Source organism: Macrotis lagotis, chromosome 1, assembly GCF_037893015.1.
Source record: "Macrotis lagotis isolate mMagLag1 chromosome 1, bilby.v1.9.chrom.fasta, whole genome shotgun sequence".
Classification (NCBI taxonomy): Eukaryota; Metazoa; Chordata; class Mammalia; order Peramelemorphia; family Peramelidae; genus Macrotis; species Macrotis lagotis.
The window spans coordinates 430765791-430783750 of record NC_133658.1 but is presented as its reverse complement, the minus strand read 5'-3'; the positions used below and the strand labels follow the sequence as shown (position 1 = coordinate 430783750).

General features: G+C 39.2%; 1 protein-coding gene and 1 long non-coding RNA gene across 5 annotated transcripts in view; one reads left to right on the top strand and one right to left on the bottom strand.

Annotated features, from left to right (window-relative positions):
* LOC141506406 (uncharacterized) overlaps positions 1 to 17960 on the top strand; it is a 110727-nt gene that overhangs the window by 19418 nt on the left and 73349 nt on the right. The window lies entirely within an intron of this gene.
* Positions 1 to 17960, bottom strand: part of EXOC3L4 (exocyst complex component 3 like 4) — an 81962-nt gene that overhangs the window by 28780 nt on the left and 35222 nt on the right. For 3 of the 4 annotated variants that reach the window (XM_074213162.1, XM_074213164.1, XM_074213163.1), the window contains 5 exons: positions 16858 to 17232; positions 12891 to 13211; positions 10693 to 11323; positions 4727 to 4838; positions 2106 to 2228 (listed from right to left, as the gene is read on the bottom strand). In XM_074213162.1, the coding sequence (XP_074069263.1) occupies positions 2106 to 2228; positions 4727 to 4838; positions 10693 to 11323; positions 12891 to 13211; positions 16858 to 17232 (1562 nt within the window). Of the gene's footprint in view, positions 1 to 2105; positions 2229 to 4726; positions 4839 to 10692; positions 11324 to 12890; positions 13212 to 16452; positions 16526 to 16857; positions 17233 to 17960 lie in introns of those variants that run through there. The other variant, XM_074213165.1, reaches the window with a different exon arrangement.

Genomic DNA, 17960 nt, shown 5'->3' with positions numbered 1-17960 from the left:
ATGCCTCAGTGTTTCCCTCTTCTTTTTTGCTTATTGAATTTTTAAATGAATTTATTCATCATTTAAGGCTATACTCTAATGTTAGCTCTTCCAAGGACAACATCCTTGATCCTCTTTTCTATCCATGCCCTTTTTATACTCTCCCCTCATATCTTACTCTAACCCCATCCCCCCAGGAAAGATCTTGTGCTCAGATTTCACTTTGAATTTTGTTTTATACTCTGCTAATTATATTTTATGGGACAGCTAGAAGGCACAATGGTTATCAAGCTGGACCTGGAGTCAGGAAGACTCCTCTTCCTGAGTTCAAATCTGACCTTAGATACTTACTAGCCTTGTGACTCTGGACAAGTTACTTAACCCTGTTTGCCTCAGTTTCTTCATTTGTAAAATGAGCTGGAGAAGGAAATGGCAGACTATTGCAGTATTCTAGCTAAGAAAACCCCAAATGGGGTCATGAAGAGTCAGACATATCTGAAAAATGATTCAACAACTCCATAAAACGTACTTAGTACATAATATTATATATTATAACTATTTACATCTAAATCTTATCCTCTTCTGGAAAATAATGAAAGGAGAGACTATATTATTGAAACTTTGAATCTCCCTCATTTTGCTTTGCATATACAGGAAGGGTTTAATAAAGGTTGGTTATGGTGAGATGAATTGAATTTCCGATTATTTATAAAGCTCTGCCAGTATAGACAAATCAGCTGTCCAAGTTGTGTCCCTCTTCTCAGATTGGGTGTCACATCATCTCTGATGACCCTTAGTCTTTTAGAGACTAGTCCAATTCTCATCTCCCCCAGAAACTCTTTCTCTGTGTTTGTGTGACATAAAGTAGATAATTAAAATTTCCTACCTCTGAGGATAAGAATATGATGCTTCTTATCCTGAAATCACCTGCTCACCCCCATTTGATTCCTCTTAGATTCTCAACGTGCCAGCATAGGATGCTAATATTAGCCGGCATTTGTATGACACTTAATGTAATGTTTATAAAGCACTATAGATATATTACCTATTTGTTCCCATTGAAAACTCTGAAGAATTGCTATTTTTACTCTCCTTTTATAAATGAGGAAACTGAGGATAAAAGAGAATAAAGTGACTTGTTCAGGTTCATATAGCCAATGTTTGAGACAGGATTTGAACTTGGGTCTTCCTGACTCTAAGCCCTGTAGTCTACCGCTTAGACCCACCTAGCTGCCTCAGTTGATGGAAACATGAAAGGGAGACAGAAGACCAGTATTTTAAGGAAAAAGATGGGATATTCTACCAAGTCTTTATTTCCCTACTTCCTTCCATATATAATCTGGGCATGTAGAATGGCAAATAATCTCTGTTGTTGAAATGACCTGGCTCAAGATCAGTGTGTTCTTTTGGCCAACATGTGCTCTCCTAGCTGCAGACATTCAGTTTCATGTATAATTGATAGGCTGCATTTTTTTGATGGGAAAAATAAGAGTAAATAAATTATAAGGGTATAAAAACTCACATTATTCTGAAGGGGGGGAAGGGGAGAGAGGGGGAGAAGGGGAGAGAGAAAGGGAGAGAGAGAGAAAGAGAAAGAGAAAGAAAGGGAGAGAGAGAGAAAGAAAGGGAGAGAGAGAGAAAGAGAAAGAAAGGGAGAGAGAGAAAGAGAAAGAAAGGGAGAGAGAGAGAAAGAGAAAGAAAGGAAGAGAGAGAGAAAGAGAAAGAAAGGGAGAGAGAGAAAGAGAGAAAAGGAGAGAGAGAAAGGGAGAGAAGAAGGAAGAGACAGAAGGAAGAAGGAAGGGAGGGGACCACTTTAAGTTGTCAATGTTTTCCTAAAAGTGGTTTCCAGAATTAAACTCCAAATGGAGTCTGACCATCAAGGATCACTCCTTTCTCATTCACAACACCCCATTACTCTGACTCCACCCCATTCCCAAATTATCTCTCAGTTAACTTGGATGTCTTTAAGCAAATCACTTGACCTTTCTGAACCTCTTTTTCTTCACCTGTAAAATGGGTATAACAATGTTTGCCCTCTCATCCTGTATTGTAAGAAATGTGCCTTGGAAATCTCAGTGCTGTAGAAATAGCAACTGTGATCAATCAATTCTATAATTATTACTCACCATGTGAATGTCGATGGAAATGGGAGAATGATAGAGACCCTGAAGGAGAGTGGGATGCTCCCTTTCTGACCATCGGTCCAGTTCAAGCTTCAGAATATTATCAAAGCAGTTCTTGATTTTGGTCTAAAGAGAAAAAGAAAAAGGGAAAGAAATTCTCTCATTCTCTGTAGAATTTCTATAGCTCTGTATCTCCCTCACCTCTTCTCTCTCTCTCTCTCTCTCTCTCTCTCTCTCTCTCTCTCTCTCTCTCTCTCTTTTTTAGTTTTTGCAAGGCCATGGGGTTAAGTGGCTTCCAAGGCCACATGGCCAGGTAATTATTAAGTCACTGAGGCTGGATTTGAACTCAGGTACTCCTGACTCCAGGGCCAGTGCTTTATTCACTGCGCCACCTAGCCGCCCCTCCTTTCTTTCTTTTAACCTTAATTTCTCTCTCTCTGTCTCTGTTTCTCCCTATTTCTTCTTCTATATCCCTCCCACTTCTCTATCTCTCTCTCTATGACTCTCTTCCTTCCCTGCCTTTCCCCCTTTCTCCTTTCCTCTCTTCTCTTCTTTTCTCACTCCCACAGTGCTTTTTTATATTTAAATTCTTTGAGCTAGGGTTGCAATTACTTGGTATAGATAGTCAAATTTTTCCTTCCCTTGAATTTGTTTGTTTTCCCCCAAGAATAAATCCTAATTTTTGTGAGTGCAGAAAAGATTTATGACAGTCTGTTTCTCAGGTATAGGTCATGGTATAGGTCTTGGTTAGAACTACCATCTTTCACAACATCACTATCTTTTCATGCCTCAGTGTTTCCCTCTTCTTTTTCACTTAGTGATTTTTTAAATGAATTTATTCATCATTTAAGGTTAAGGTTATGCTCTAATGCTAGTTCTACAACATCCTTGATCCTCTTCTCTACCCATGCCCTTTCTATACTCTCCCCTCCATTTCTTACTCTAACCCCATTCCTCCAGGAAAGATCTTGTGCTCAGATTTCAGCTACCAATCCTCCCAGGAGAGAGAATAAACCATCTGAACAAATTGAGATCCTAGGCCTGGCATGGAGGACGATATAGTAATAATGGAATAATTCTTACTAACTGGAGGATATTTTTCTGCCAAAAACTGAAGTTAATAATTTCTTGGTTAATGTTCCAGTTCATCCAAGTATATCAAAGTCATTTTCCCTATGTATAGATATTCCCTTACTCAATCAGCTCTAGTGACTTCCTATTGCCTCTGAGATAGAACACAAACTCTTATTTTTAACTTCCAAAGTCTTTCACAATCTGGCCCCTATCCACTTTTCTAGCCCCATCAAAAATTATTTCCCTGTGATCTTTTGCTTACTATTTGTATGATTTGCCTAAGGTCACATAGGTAGTAATCAGAAGAACTGGGATTTGAACTCAGGCCTTCTGATTCCCAATCCATCTTGATCTTCCTGTTGTTAGAAAGGTGAAAAGAATATTGCTGTGAAATGTTGCATGTATTGAATACATATATATGTATATATATATATATATATATAATATATATAGTCACAGTTGTCCCATTGATTATGTTTTGCTCAAATTTTCCATTTATCTATTTATTTATTGGATTTTTTTTTTGCAAGGAAAATGGGGTTAAGTGGCTTGCTCAAGGCCACACAGCCAGATAATTATTAAGTGTCTGAGACCGGATTTGAACCCAGGTACTCCTGACTCCAGGGCTGGTGCTTTATCCACTGTGCTACCTAGCCGCCCCTCAAATTTTTATTTATTAAGGCAGAAGATTCAAGAAAGCATTGTGCCATATTGAAAAATATTTATAATTTAAAAAAAAGCTATAGCTGCAAGTTAATTAGAAGAAATAGGAACTTGGTGAAGATTCTTGCAGGTGTAACACATAACCTTAACATAATCCATTCCTGTTATTGTTTACTTGAAAAAGATCCTTCATTATATCTCATCTAAATTTCTTCATAGAATAAATGCTTTGAGAACTGAAAGGGAAATTTAAATACATCTAGCTCAACCCCACACTTTTCAGACAAGGAAATTGGCTAGAGGCAGCTGAGTGGTGCAGTGGATAGTGAAGATAAAGTCAGAGTTCAAATCCAATCTCAGACATTTACTAGGTGTATGACTTGGGCCAAATCACTTAACCCCCAATTGTCTCACCAAAAAAGAAAAAAAATAAAAAGCAAAATGAACTGAGGTTCAGGGATTTTCCTGGTGAAGCAAATTTTAAAAATGAGAAGTTGGGATTTGAACTGATGTATTCTGACTCCGGATTCACTGCTCTTACAACTATACCACACAACTTAAATTTGGGTTGACAGTTCTGAAACAGCAGCATCCTCAAATCCAACTGAGGAGCTCCATAGCAAAATTTTCATAAAAACAAATCCTTTTGTCTTATCACCAAGATATGATAGTCATCAAATACAGTAACTTCATAAGCCTTGTGACTTGCCCTCAAGTATTTCTTCCTGACATATATAAATGCTGTCAATATTATCTAAATCCAATCACCCTGGGCAAAAAACCTTGATGATCCACCCATTACCGAGGTCATTCTTCTTAGGAGCTGATTGCCATATCTACCTTCTCTTCCCCCACCAGCCATGGATGACCCAGCCCTTGAATCTTACCTCCAGGAACTTGGTGTAGTCACTTTCTAGTTTTTCCCATACTTCAGGTGCTAGCAACTTTGGCATTGTAGTTACATCATGTGTCAGGTCCAGGGAACCTAGGAAGTCATTGCTAGAAGGACACACAGATATAGTCATAACTTGATCACCCACAAATGTACACTTCCATGTTCATGAACTCTGAAATTCCTTTATCTGATCACTCTGTTGTCATTTTACTTCTCCTTCCTCCTTGCAACCCGAAATTCCAAATCCTGTTTTTCATTCTCAACATGACCTCCAATCCCTCCATCCCTCAGTTTTTTTCTAGACCATCACCCTTGTATTGTCTATACTCTGCTCCCCTCCCCATCTTGTTCAACTCTATGCTTTTCTCTTCTTTTGAATTCCTTGCCCCCTTAGCTTTAGGTTACTTCTACCACTACTGCCTTTACTCTGCTTAATGAACTTAAATAACCTGGAGAAAATCATGAAGTCAGGCTTACTCTGGGTCCCCTACAAATTTATGTTTCAAAGTTTCTACTCTGCCCTCACTACATCAAAGCAATTTTTTATATCTCCCTAATAGACTCATTATCCCTCCCAATATGGTGGTTTTCCCAAACCTGTTCATCTTTCTTTAAGGAGGGATAGATCCTTTTCCCCCAACATTCTCACTTGAAAACCTTGACTCACACTTCACTGAAAGAAATTGAAGAGCACCCTCTTTTGTGGGGAGCACCCTCTTTTCTCCTCCTTCTACTACCATCTTATCTCACATGAAGAGGGAGCCCTTCTTTTCCCAAGGTAAACCCTTTACATACTCAAGTGATCCCACTCAATCATATCTTCTGCAGGAGATAGTCCACTCTATCAGACCCACTCTCTCATGTATCTGAAATCTCTCCTTATCCATTGACTACTTTCCTGTTGACTATCAACCTGATCTGCCTGTACCTGATAGCTGCCATCCCCTCTTTCCTCCCTTTTGTGGTTATGTTCCTTGAGTAGCCCATTTGTAATCCCAGTGTCTACTTCCTTTCCTCTCTTTTCTTAATTCTACAGTCTGGTTTCTAATCATTAAACTGAAACTTCTCTTTTCAAAATTACCAACTATATATTAGCTACCAAATCTGATAAATTTTCTTCAATCCTCATCTTTCTTAACCCTATAGCCTTTACACTGCCAATTATCCTCTTAGGTGGTACAATGGATAGACCATTTGAGCTCAGGGTCAGTGTGACCTGAGTCCAAATGTGGCCCTTATGGTGTTACCTTGGGCAAGTCACTTAACCTTGGTTTACCTCAGTTTCCTTCTCTAAAAATGGGGATTTTAATAGCAGCTACTTCCCAGGGTGGTTATGAACATGTAATAATGTTAAATCATTTGGACATTGACTGGCATAGGCTATGTAAATATTAGCTATTAGCTATTATTATTTTTTTCATACTCTCTAGGTTTCCATGTCACTATTCTGTCTTGGCTTTCTTCTTACCTATTTGATTATTTCTTCTCAGTCTCCTTTGTTAGATCTTAATCCAGGTTACAGTAGCTGATAGTAGATGTCCCCAGGTCTCTGGTCTGGGCCTTCTTCACTTCTCCCTATAAACTGTTTTGTTTAGGGATCTTATAACCTTTCATGGATTCAATGATCAACTTTGTGCTGATGATTTTCAGATCTACTTATCAAGTCTTAAAGTATTCCCTAACTTCCAGACTAGTATCTCCATTTGCCCACTGGGCATCTCAGACTGGATGTCTTATAGACATCTTAAATTCAACTCATCTTTCTCCTGAAATCTTCCCCTCCTTATAAACTTCCCTATTATTATTCTCCTCCCAGTCTTCCAGGCTCACAGCCTGAGAGTCATCTTCAACTCCTCATTCTTATCTCCTACCCCACTTCCAATCTACTGCTAAGTTCTGTCAATTTTACCTTTTTAAGATCTCCTATATTTGCCCCATTCTCTTCTGAATTTCTATCACCCTGGAATCATCATACCTGGATTATTGTAAAATAGCTTGTTGGTTGGTCTCCTTGCCTCACTTCTCTCTCTAGTTCTAGTTCATGCTCCCCTTAGCTGTCAAATTAAGTTTTCTTAAACTCAGGTCCAATTGTGTCATCCCCTATTCAATGAATCTTAGTGGTTCCCTATCACTTTCAGGATCAAATGTAAAATTGTTCTGGGATTCAAAGCTCTTGATGACTTGGGTCCCTCTTACTAATTCAGTCTTCATTCACCTTGCTCATCCTTATATACTTTGCAATCCAGGGACACAGGCTTCCTTACTTTTCCTCAAACAAGATACACCATCCAAACTACATGCATTTTCATTGACTCTTATGCCTAAAATTTTCCTTCCTACTCATCTTTCCATTTGGCTTCCCTATCTTACCTGATTTCTCTGGCTTCAAGCCCCAGCTAAAATCCCACATTTAAAAAAAAAATCTTTCCTGATCTCTCCTAATGCAAGAACTTTCCTTTTGAGGTTATTTCTAATTCATTTTGTGCTTGTACATAATAGTTGTATTTAGTATTAGCCTCAGACATTTATTAACTATGTGACCCTGGGCAAGTCATTTACCTCATTTGCCTCAATTTGTTAAATGAGTTAGAGAAGGAAATGGCAAACCACTCCAGCATTTTTGTCAAGAAAACTCCAAATGGGGTCATGAAGAGACATGACTGAAAAAGAACTGAACAACAACACATTGTAGTTTCCTCCATTTGACTGTGAATTTCCTTGAGATCAGGAACTCTCTTTTTTTTTTCTTTTGTCTTTCTTTGTATATAGTATACACTGAGTGTTGATGATGATGTTGATTCTTTGTTTTCAAAGACAAGATCATGACATCTGGTGGTGGTGCAATGACACACATGTAAATTGGATTTGAATGGGGGGATGCTGTGCTAAGTCACAAATCTTACTTTCTCTTCTGGAGCCATCTGTGTCCAGGGCCTTGGATATGAGGCAGTCAGGGTTAAGTAACTTGCCCAAAGGCAGCTAGTAAGTGTCCAGTGTCTGAGGTCAGATTGGGACTCAGGTCTTCCTGATTCCACAGCTGGTAGTCTATCTATTTCATCATCTAGCTGCTGACTGTGAGTGTCTAATAAATATTTATTGAAATTTGATTAATCAAATAGGAAGAAGCAAGGCTCAAGACAAGTAAAGAAATGGTGGGATAACTTGGTGATAGAGGAACCCTTTTCTTGGTGCCTGGCTGAGTTTATCTTTCCCTTTCCCCAATCCTTTCCCCTCAAACACAGTCAGTTAGTAAAGTGATTCTACCCAGGATATTCCCTGTAATCATGGCATTCTCTTCTCACAGATTCTGACCTCAGATATAAACTGGTGCTACCTCCTCTTTTAAATAGGAAAAAACTGAGACTGGCAACAGGAAAGAACTTGTCCTAAGGTCACTCTGGAAGCTAGAAGCCGAGTTCTGACTTGAAGCGACATATCCTGACTCTTAGCCCAGGATACTTCCTGTTGTGATACAAGCCACTTGCCACATCCTTGGCAGGATGGGTTTGCCCAGTCAGAACAAATGTCATTCACTCAGCATCTAAGAAAGGTCAATACAATTTGCAAGGCTGTGGGAGGGCAGAGGCATAACTGCCCAGCCAAATTGTCCAGAAGTAGGGACACTTAGGCTGATTTAGGAGACCACAGCCCCAAGGTGCAACCTATTTGCATCTTGCTATGGAAAAGCTAGATGGGTTTGTGTTACTGCTTTTTGTTTTGTTTCTTGTGGTTTAGTTTTTTTATTGTTCTTATAGTGATTTTTTTTTGTCTGGGGATGGGGTGGGTAGTTGGGGTTAAGTGATTTACCTAGGGTCACACATAGTAAATGTTTGAGATTGAATTTGAATTCAGGACCTCCTGACTCCAGGGACACCTTGTAATAGTTTTAAAAGGAGCTCTGATAAGCTGGAAATTTTCACTTAAATGTCTTCCTTTGCTAATATTTTAATAGGGAGTCCATGGATTCTTTGGGGCTAAAACAAGAGCAAGGCAAGGAGCAGGTGACTCAAATAACAATAACAGATACAGGTGACTCAAACAAGAAATGGGAGGCCTGCCAAGAGCAGAGAGATTGACCAGAAACCTTGGCAGCAAGTGAGACCAGGATGAGAGAAGAGAAACCCAAGAAGTCGGGGAAAGTATTCAAAGATCTGGAATTGATTCTTCAATGAGCAGGCCATGACAAAGGAAGTCGAGGGGGAGCTATGTGTTCTTCTCTGACCATTTAGGAGGCAGTTGGTGCTGTAGTGGAAGTCTGGACCTTAAATCAGAGAATCCTGAGTTTAGTTCTGGCCTGAGGCACTTACCATTAGATTGTAAACTGCTTGAGGACAGGGATCATCTTTTGTCTCTTTTTGTATGCACAGTGCTTGATACATAGCAGGCTCTTAATGAAGGTTTATTGATGGATTACTAGCTGTGTGACCTGACCAAATAACTTCAACTCTGTTTGCCTCAGTTTCCTCAACTGTAAAATGGGGATAATAATAGCTCCCACTTCCCAGTGAGTCTCATATGAGACACTATTTGTTTAAAAAATAACAACAAGAAACAACAACACTTAAGGAAATTTCACATAGTAGATGCCACATAAATGCTGCAGCTGTTTCTTGCTCTTTTTGAGTTAGGAGACCCTGTCTGTTATGCCCTAGAGGAAAAATCTCTTTCTCTTCATTTGCATACCATTAAATGATTACTCTGGAAAAACACTGGGAATTGGGAGTCAGAGTCTGGGATTACCCAGAAGATACTCTGCTTACAGGAGTCCAAATTGCCTCAGAGACCTGCAGAAGCATTTGAGTTCCAAAATTACTGTCATAGACTGAACACTGAAGCAGGTTTCATCAAGAGTAGGAAAAATGCCAAGAAGAATACTTCCCAGTTTCTCCAAAGAGTGACTGTGAGGGGAACTGAGACTGGGACTTTTTAACCTGACTCACAATAAGGTGGCAAGGCTTTGTTATTGTTTAGTCTTATTCATCTTTTTGTGACACCATTTGAGATTTTCTTAGCAAAGACACTGGAGCAGTTCAACATTTTCTTCTCCAGTTCATTGTATAGATGAGGAAACTGAGGCAACAGGGTGAAATGACTTGTCTAGGGTCACACAGCAAGTAAGTGAAACTTGGATTTGAACTCATGAAGGTGAGTCTCCTTGACTCCAGGCCCAGCACTCTTCCATCTAGCTGCCACAAGATGGCAAGGAAGAGGATGTAACTGACTGGTCAAAGAGGATCATGTGGGCTGGTGGGACTGATGATGCTGAGTTAGTGAATGCTAACTAATACTTTCCTCATTTCTAACATTCTGATTAATGTTCTACATCTGCACAATACATTCTTGGGTGAATCTAATGAAGTCTATAGCCAGCCTCTGAAATAACAAAAGGGATTAATTTTCCTCCTAGGATGGGGGGCTGAGCCAAGATCTGAATGGGTAATCTTTACCTGTAAGCATTCTATCAATTCAATAAGTAATAACTATTGAATATCTCCAATTTATTCTGCTATAGCTTATCTGTACATGGTTAATTGAATGTTGTCTCTCCCATTATACTGTGAATTCCTTGAGAACCAGGACTATTTTTTTTTCTTTCTTCATATTCAATATTTAATGTATTACCTGGTACTTAGCAAGTTCATTATAAATGCTTCTTGGTTGACTTGCCTTGCCTTGCCTTGACTCCTTTAGGACATAGGAAGCAGCATGGTACAGTGGAAAAAACACTGACCCGACATCAGAGAACCTGGCTTCCATTCCCCCACTGGATAGTTATCTATATAACTTTGGACAAGTCACTCAACTTCCCTGTATCTGTTTCCTCACCTATATATAATAAGGAGATTGGATTAAATGGTTTCTGAGGTAGATCTACTATCCTATTTCCCTTCCAGTCCACATACTCCATGATTCCTCCCTCCACCTCATCCTGCAAGTGCTGAGCCCAGAACAACTCACCTGCAATAGACATTGGCTACCCAGTCCATTATCACATAAAGTTGCTCAAAGCCCTGAGCCTTCTGCAAAAGCTCCTGAAGCCTGGCAGACAAAGCTGCATGGAAAGCATCCACATAGGTCTTCCACACAGGGAAATCCTCAGGGTAGCAGGGCTGCACCTCCTGTCGGATCTTCATAAGATCCTGCTTCATCACTCTGCCAAAGTCTGAGAGGAGGTTGGCCAAAGTAGGTTCACTCATGCCCTGGTCCACTCTGCCCACTCGCTCCAGGGCACTCTTCTTTACTGCCTCTTCCCACAGGTGCCTCCACTTCCGAGGAGCTCTCAAGAAGTCACTGTTGGGCAGGTGTGCCGGATGAACCTCCTCCTCCTTCTCAATCAGCTGTGCCACGCATAGCAGAGCCTCAGAGTCCACACCAGGCTGGCTCAGAGTCTCCTCCACAATATTCCTGATCTCATCCGCCATCATGTCATAATGAAGACAGATGTCCATGACCTGGCGAGCATAGGCAGTCCGGTCATCCTTGAACCTTCCTGAGTGCTGGTCCTCCACAAGGCTGACCTCCAACTGGGATAGTTTGGAAAAGGCTTTCAGCAGCTGCCGTTCAGCAATGAGATCAGAGACTGGTTTTTCTGCCCAAAAAGAATAATAGTAAATCTCTGGGGGCAGGAGACAAAGCCCTGGTCTGGAAATCATGAGCCCAGCTCTGACTTACTTCCTGGGAAAATGACTTTCCCATGGAGAGCCTCAGTTTCCTCCTTTTTAAAATGGGGATAATAATACCTGCCCCATCTCATGAATTTGTTGGGAAGATAAAAGCTCTTTAAAAAACCCAAACATTTGTTTAGCATGTCATTTTGTAGGAAACAAAATCAAAGTCATTTTTTCAGTCATGTCTGATTCTTCCTGCCCCATTTGGAGTTTTCTTGGCAAAATACTGCAGTTGTTTCCCATTTCCTTCTCCAGATCATTTTATAAATGAGAAAATTGACAGTTAACTTGCTCATCCAAGGTCACATAGCTAGGAAGCATCTGGGGCCAGATTTGAACTCACAAAGATGAGTCTTCCTGACTTTAGGCCTGGCACTCTGTGCACTATGTTAACAGGCACCCCAAACAAAACCAAAGGAAGGATAGATCAGAAAGCATATTATAAACTACAGGCCCTTTGTAAATTGTAAATAATTTTTAAATAGTAAAGTATATTTTAATCTATAAAGTTCAATTCAATTGAGTAGTGCTCATAATATTTTATCAAGATTAATTCATTAGATTGCAAGCTCCTTGAGGGCAAGGGCTGTCTTTCTTTTTTCTTATCTGTTTATTGAGTACTTAGCACAGTAGTTGGCACATGTTAATTGAATTTAAGCTATTATTATTTTTATAATTTAGTAAATATTCATCATGTGCCTAATATGTACAGGTGAGATACCAGCATAAGGGATGCAAAGATAGATGACAAAGTAGCTGCTTTCAAAAAAGTTTACTGGGAAGTTTATAACATTTATACAGCTGAGTATAATACAAGATAGTGACAGAACAAATGAGAGCAAGTGTTCTTGGAAAATCTGAGAAGGGGGAGAGCACTTTTGTGTATAGGGAATCAGGATACCTGAGCTACAAGGAGCCATGATGGATGATCTACCTGAAGCCAGAAAGGCAAAAAAAAAAATGGCACATTGAGTTTGGGAACAAGTCAATTCTCTAGTTTGGCTACAGTTGAGAGTCTGTGAAAGAGAAAAGATAGAAATAAGACTGGAAGCCAATTGTGGTACATCTGGAATGTCAGAATCAGATTGTGGTTAAAACTTGAATACCAGGCTAAGGAATTTAGTTGATCCTGTATAGGAATCCTCTGAATGTTTTTGAAAATAGATATGACCTGTCTCCTGAAACCTGTACATTAGGAAAATGGATTGGAGAGGGGGAAAAAACTGGAGGCAGGAAGTCTTTGAGAACAGTCTAAGGCATGGAGACAATGAAGGCCAATACTAAGGTGGTGGCCATGTGACAGGGGAAATGAAAATGCTTGGTAAATTGTAAAAAGCATAAATTTAAATATTAAATTAAATGATTTAATCAAATCAATTAAATAATACTTAAATAAATTTAATTTGTAAAAGCCCTCCAAAATCCCTAAATTGTCAAGATTGAACATAAGGGATTGCTCCTCTGATCACTGCTTGCTGTTCCCCTTACCTTCCTCCATCTCCAGTTTGTTCTCTAGGGTTTCTTCTTCAGAGGACCCCTGAGATCCCTTTGTCAGCCTTGGAAGTCGGTTGGTCATCTCCTCTTCATTTTTCCTGAAAGACTTGAGGAAGCGTGAGCTCCTACGAAGAAAGTTGCTCTCCTCAGCTGCCTGGCCCCCAAGACTACCTTCCTTCTTGCTTATTCTTAAAATTTTTTTTGCCAACTTGCTACCACTCTGACTCAGAGTTGGAGAGCAAGGCTCAGAGGGGCTTCTTTGCTCCTCTTGCTGAGGGTCTTTTGTTTTTGCTGGCAAGATGTTACTGAAGGAATCTGTGGAGAAAGGAGTAGAGCCCAAATGAGACTCAACAATCAGGAAGCAGGACTCTGGATTTCCAAGTTGTGGAATCCTAGCTTTTGAACTTGACACTATTTGAAAGATTATTTCCCTTCAGCTGGAATGAATAAAAATATCCCTGGTGACTCTGGAGACATAAATAAGCTTTTCACAGAGTTCACAGGATCACAGGGAACTAGAATAGCCAGGGCCTTTCATTTTATGAATGAGGGATTAGAGGTCAAATCATAAAATACCTTGCAAACTAAGGGACTTTATAATGTTTAAATCATATAGAGTTTTGAAGTGCTTTATAAATTGTAAAATGCTATGCAAATATGTAATATATCATAATGTATCATAATCAACTCCAGGCCCAGCACTGAGTTATCTGGCTGCATCTGCATCAATTCCATCACTAGTCCAAAACTATGTTGACTCTCCACCATCTTGCCCACACTCTGATCCAGGTTGCATTTTGGGCTTCTATACCACCATAGCTGAGCAGGGACCCTCCTCACAGCTCCAGGGCAGAGGGGAGGGCCTGAAGCCTCCCATAAGACCTTGGAGGAATTAAGGTCCCTGTGGATTGTCCCCCCCTCTCAAAACCTTGGAAGTGTGGTAAATCAGTCATAGGTTGAGGAAATGAGCAAACAACAAAAAAAGAAGAATCAGACCATAAAAATTCCTTTGGTCCCATGGAGGACCAAAATATATACTCAGAAGATGTCAAAATTGAAGGTTCTGTATTCAAAACCCCCAAAAGAAATCTAAAATGGGCTCAGGCTATGGAAGAGCTCAAAAAAAGACTTTGAAAAGCAATTAAGGGAGGTAGAGGAAAAATTGGGAGGAGAAATGAGAGCAATGAAGATAAATTATGAAAACCAAGTCAGCAGCTTGGAGAAAGAAATACAAAAAAATTAGTGAAGAAAATAACATGTTAAAAAACAGTTCAGGCCAAATAGAAAAAGCAACACAAAAGGCAAATGAGAATGCCTTAAAAGGCAGAACTAGCCAGCTGGAAAATGAGATAGAAAGTTCTCTGAAGAAAATAACTCCTTCAAATGAAAAATGGAACTAAAGGAAGCAGATGACCTTTCAAGAACCCAGGAAGAAATAAAACTGTACCAACCACCCCCCCCCCCCAAAATTAGAAGAAAATATGAAATATTTCATTGGAAAAACAACTGACTTGAGGAGATAATTTCAAAATTATTATGCTACCTGAAAGTCATGGCCAGGAAAAAAGCCTAAACTTCATTTTCCAAGAAATATATACAGCAAAATTGCCCTGAGATCCTAGAAGCAGAGGGTAAAATAGAAATTGAGGGAATTTACTGATCACCTCCTGAAAGAGATCCCAAAAGAAAAACTCCCAGGAATATTATAGTCAAACTCCAGAATTCCCAAGTCAAAGAGAAAATATTTAAAGCTTCCAGAAACAAGCAATTCAACTACCATGGCTCTATAGTCAGGATTGCACAGAATCTGGTCTACATTAAGGGCTCACAGGGCTTGGAATATGATATTCTGGAAAGCAAAAGATCTTGGTTTACAACTGAGAATCAACTACTCAAAAAAACTGAACATCCTCTTTTAGGGGAAAAGATGGACTTTCAATGAAACAGGGGACTTTCAGACTTTCCTATTGAAACAACCAGGGCTGAACAGAAAGTTTGATCTTCAAGTACACGACTCTGGTGAACCATAGAGGGGTGGACGAGAAGGACTAACTATGAGAAACTTAATGATGTTGAACTGCTTGTATTCCTGCATGGGAAGAAGATATTGATAACTCAAATGAACTTTTTCATTTATAAGAGTGTTAGAAGGAGCATATATAGATAGGACACAGGAAGGAGAGGAATATAATGGTATAATATAGTAAAAAGATGGAGTCAATGGGTAATAAAGGAAAGTACTAGGAGGAAGGGAAAGGAGAGGAAGAAGGGGCTAAAATATTTCACATAGGAGTCAAGATGAAGCTTCTACAATGAGTAGAATGAGGGAAGGCGAGGGGAATGAATGAGCCTTCATTCCCATTAGAAATGGCTCAGAGAGGAAATAACATACACACTTAATAGGGTATAGAAATCTAGCTTACCCTATAGAGAAAAATGAGAGGAAAGGGATGGGATAAGGGGGAATGGGGGAGGGGAGGGGGAGTAGGTGATAAAAGAGAGGGAAGATTGTGGGAGAGGGTACTCAGATACAACATACTTCTGAGCAGGGACAGGGTGAAAGGAGAGAGAGAATAGAAAAAATGAGAGTGGGAAGGAAAAGGGTGGAGGGAAATGCAGCTAGTAATAGCAACTGTGGGAAAAATATTGAAGCAACTTTTCTGGTGGACTTATGATAAAGACAGCAACTCACCCCAGAGACAGCGTCATTGGAATCTGAACACAGACTGAAATACATTTTTTTCTCTCTCACTATTCTTGAGGTTATCCATCCTTTTTTTGGGGGGGGAAGGAGGTTTATGATTACTCTCACAAGATTATTGTAATAATATAAAATAAAATAAATTTTTTAAAAAGAGAAGAGTCTATGTTGAGAATAGCATTTATAATTGAATAATTTTAAGTTGAAGGAATGGAATTCATTCCAACTATGGGTCTAGGCCCATTTTCTCTGCCCCAGGCAGTCTATCTCAGAATAATATGATTTGGTCAAAAAATCACCAGTGCTGGGAATGCTCCATCTATTCCTTTTTTAAATTTACTGCCTGCAATCAACTAATGAAGACTTTAGTCACTGATACCAATAACATCTAAAGCTTAAGTAATCTTTTTCTTTTCCTTTTATTCTCTTTTTAATGAATATCTCTGAAAAATTCTTATCCTGGGCAAGTCATATAACATCCTTATAAGTGCTCAAAGCAATGTAGTCTAAGTTAACTTAGGTTAAACAGAAAAGATACTGATCTGTTATAGTAGATGGAATTTCCCTAGGTCACTGAAATCAGAGGACCTATTCCTAATCCTATATTGTCTCAGTTAAGCTAATCAGAACTAAGGTTTTTTTGTTTTTGTTTTTGTTTTTTTTTACTCTAAAAGTCCTTTATGGAGAAAATTTCAAGGACAACAGTAAGCCCTCACTAAGGAAAGAGTGTTAAGAGAATCCAACAAGGTAATGGATCAGAAAGCATTTATAATTTGTAAAATGCTTTATATAGTGATTTGATTTATAAACTACAAATTCTATTATAAACATTTAAGAATAAAGTATAAAGGTTACCTATTATAATGGAAAATGAAAATTGATGCATCTCAAACTGTAAACAGTAAAGTGCTTCAAAAAACTGTGAAACCTAGTCAATGGTAAAAAGCAGAATAACTGATAAGAATTTTGTACACCACAAAGAACTTACAAACAATAAGTTGTTTGACAAACTATAAAATCTTTTATAAATCACAAAGTATCTTCAAAACTATAAAGTATTTAATAAACTACAAATACTCTAAAAAAGAACCTCATAAGTCATAAAAATACCTTATAAACTGGATGTAAAGTTTTATAATGATAGTTTTATATGTAAAGTTTTATAAACTATAAATTTCTATGCAAATATGTACTGTGCCATAGTTGTGACTTGTCAACTCTAAAAGCCTTGGCCAGATCAGATCTAATTGCTGGTCTCACCTGCTTCAGATTCTACCTCCTCTAGGGGCTTTGTTTCAGAGGACACTTTCTGTCTCGTCTGAGGACCATTAGATGATTTCTGAGAACTGTCTACCTCTTCCTCCACCTTGTGGAAGGGGTTGAGGAGGGAGCGTGAACTCTTGCGGGTCGGCCTCTTCTCTACCCCATGGTCCCCAGATGGCACATCCATCTTGCTCTTCCATGTGAAGATCCTCTTGAAGCTTCCCAGTCCCAGGTGGCTATTCTTTTCTCTTCTGGGACTCAAGTTGGAAGACTCATCAATCTCCTGCTCAAAACTCTGGTTGGGGGAACTCCTCTGCTCTTTCTTGTGGTCCTCCATGCTTGACAGAGGTGTTCTAGGTCCCTCAAAGGAGTCTGAGAATGAAGAGAAAAGATCAGTAAGCCCTAGTCATTAGGGAGCTATGGAGATATCCATTCATTACTTCCTTTTTTTTAAAATGTTTTTGCAAGGCAAATGGGGTTAAGTGGCTTGCCCAAGGCCACACAGCTAGGTAATTATTAAGTGTCTGAGGTCAGATTTGAACTCAGGTCCTCCTGACTTCAGGGCTGGTATTCTATCTACTGCATCACCTAGCTGCCCCGATTCATTACTTCCCAATTAACCCAATCATGGTTAATAACTCAGTCTCTTCTCTATTTAGGTGTTATATGATACTAGAATTTAGGGATCTGATCTCCAGAACCTCTCACCCTTGATATTTTTTTTCCTAAAGCGTATTACCTCCAGAGAAGATTGTAAATTCCTTAAAGGAGAGGGCATTTGTTTTCCTTCTTCATATTCCTATCACCTAGACAGTGCCTTACTCAATAAATATTTTTTTAGGTTTTTTTTTTGCAAGGCAATGGGGTTAAGTGACTTGCTCAAGGCCACACAGCTAGGTAATTATTAAGTGTCTGAGGTCATCTTTGAACTCAGGTCCTCCTGACTTCAGGGCTGGTGCTCTGTCTACTGCATCACCTAGCTACCCTAATAAATATTTTTTATTGAATTTTTCAGATACCATATTTTAGGAAGATTATTGACAAATGGAGAATCTATAGAGAAGGGGCAACAAAGAATTAAAAACATTGAGAATCATTTC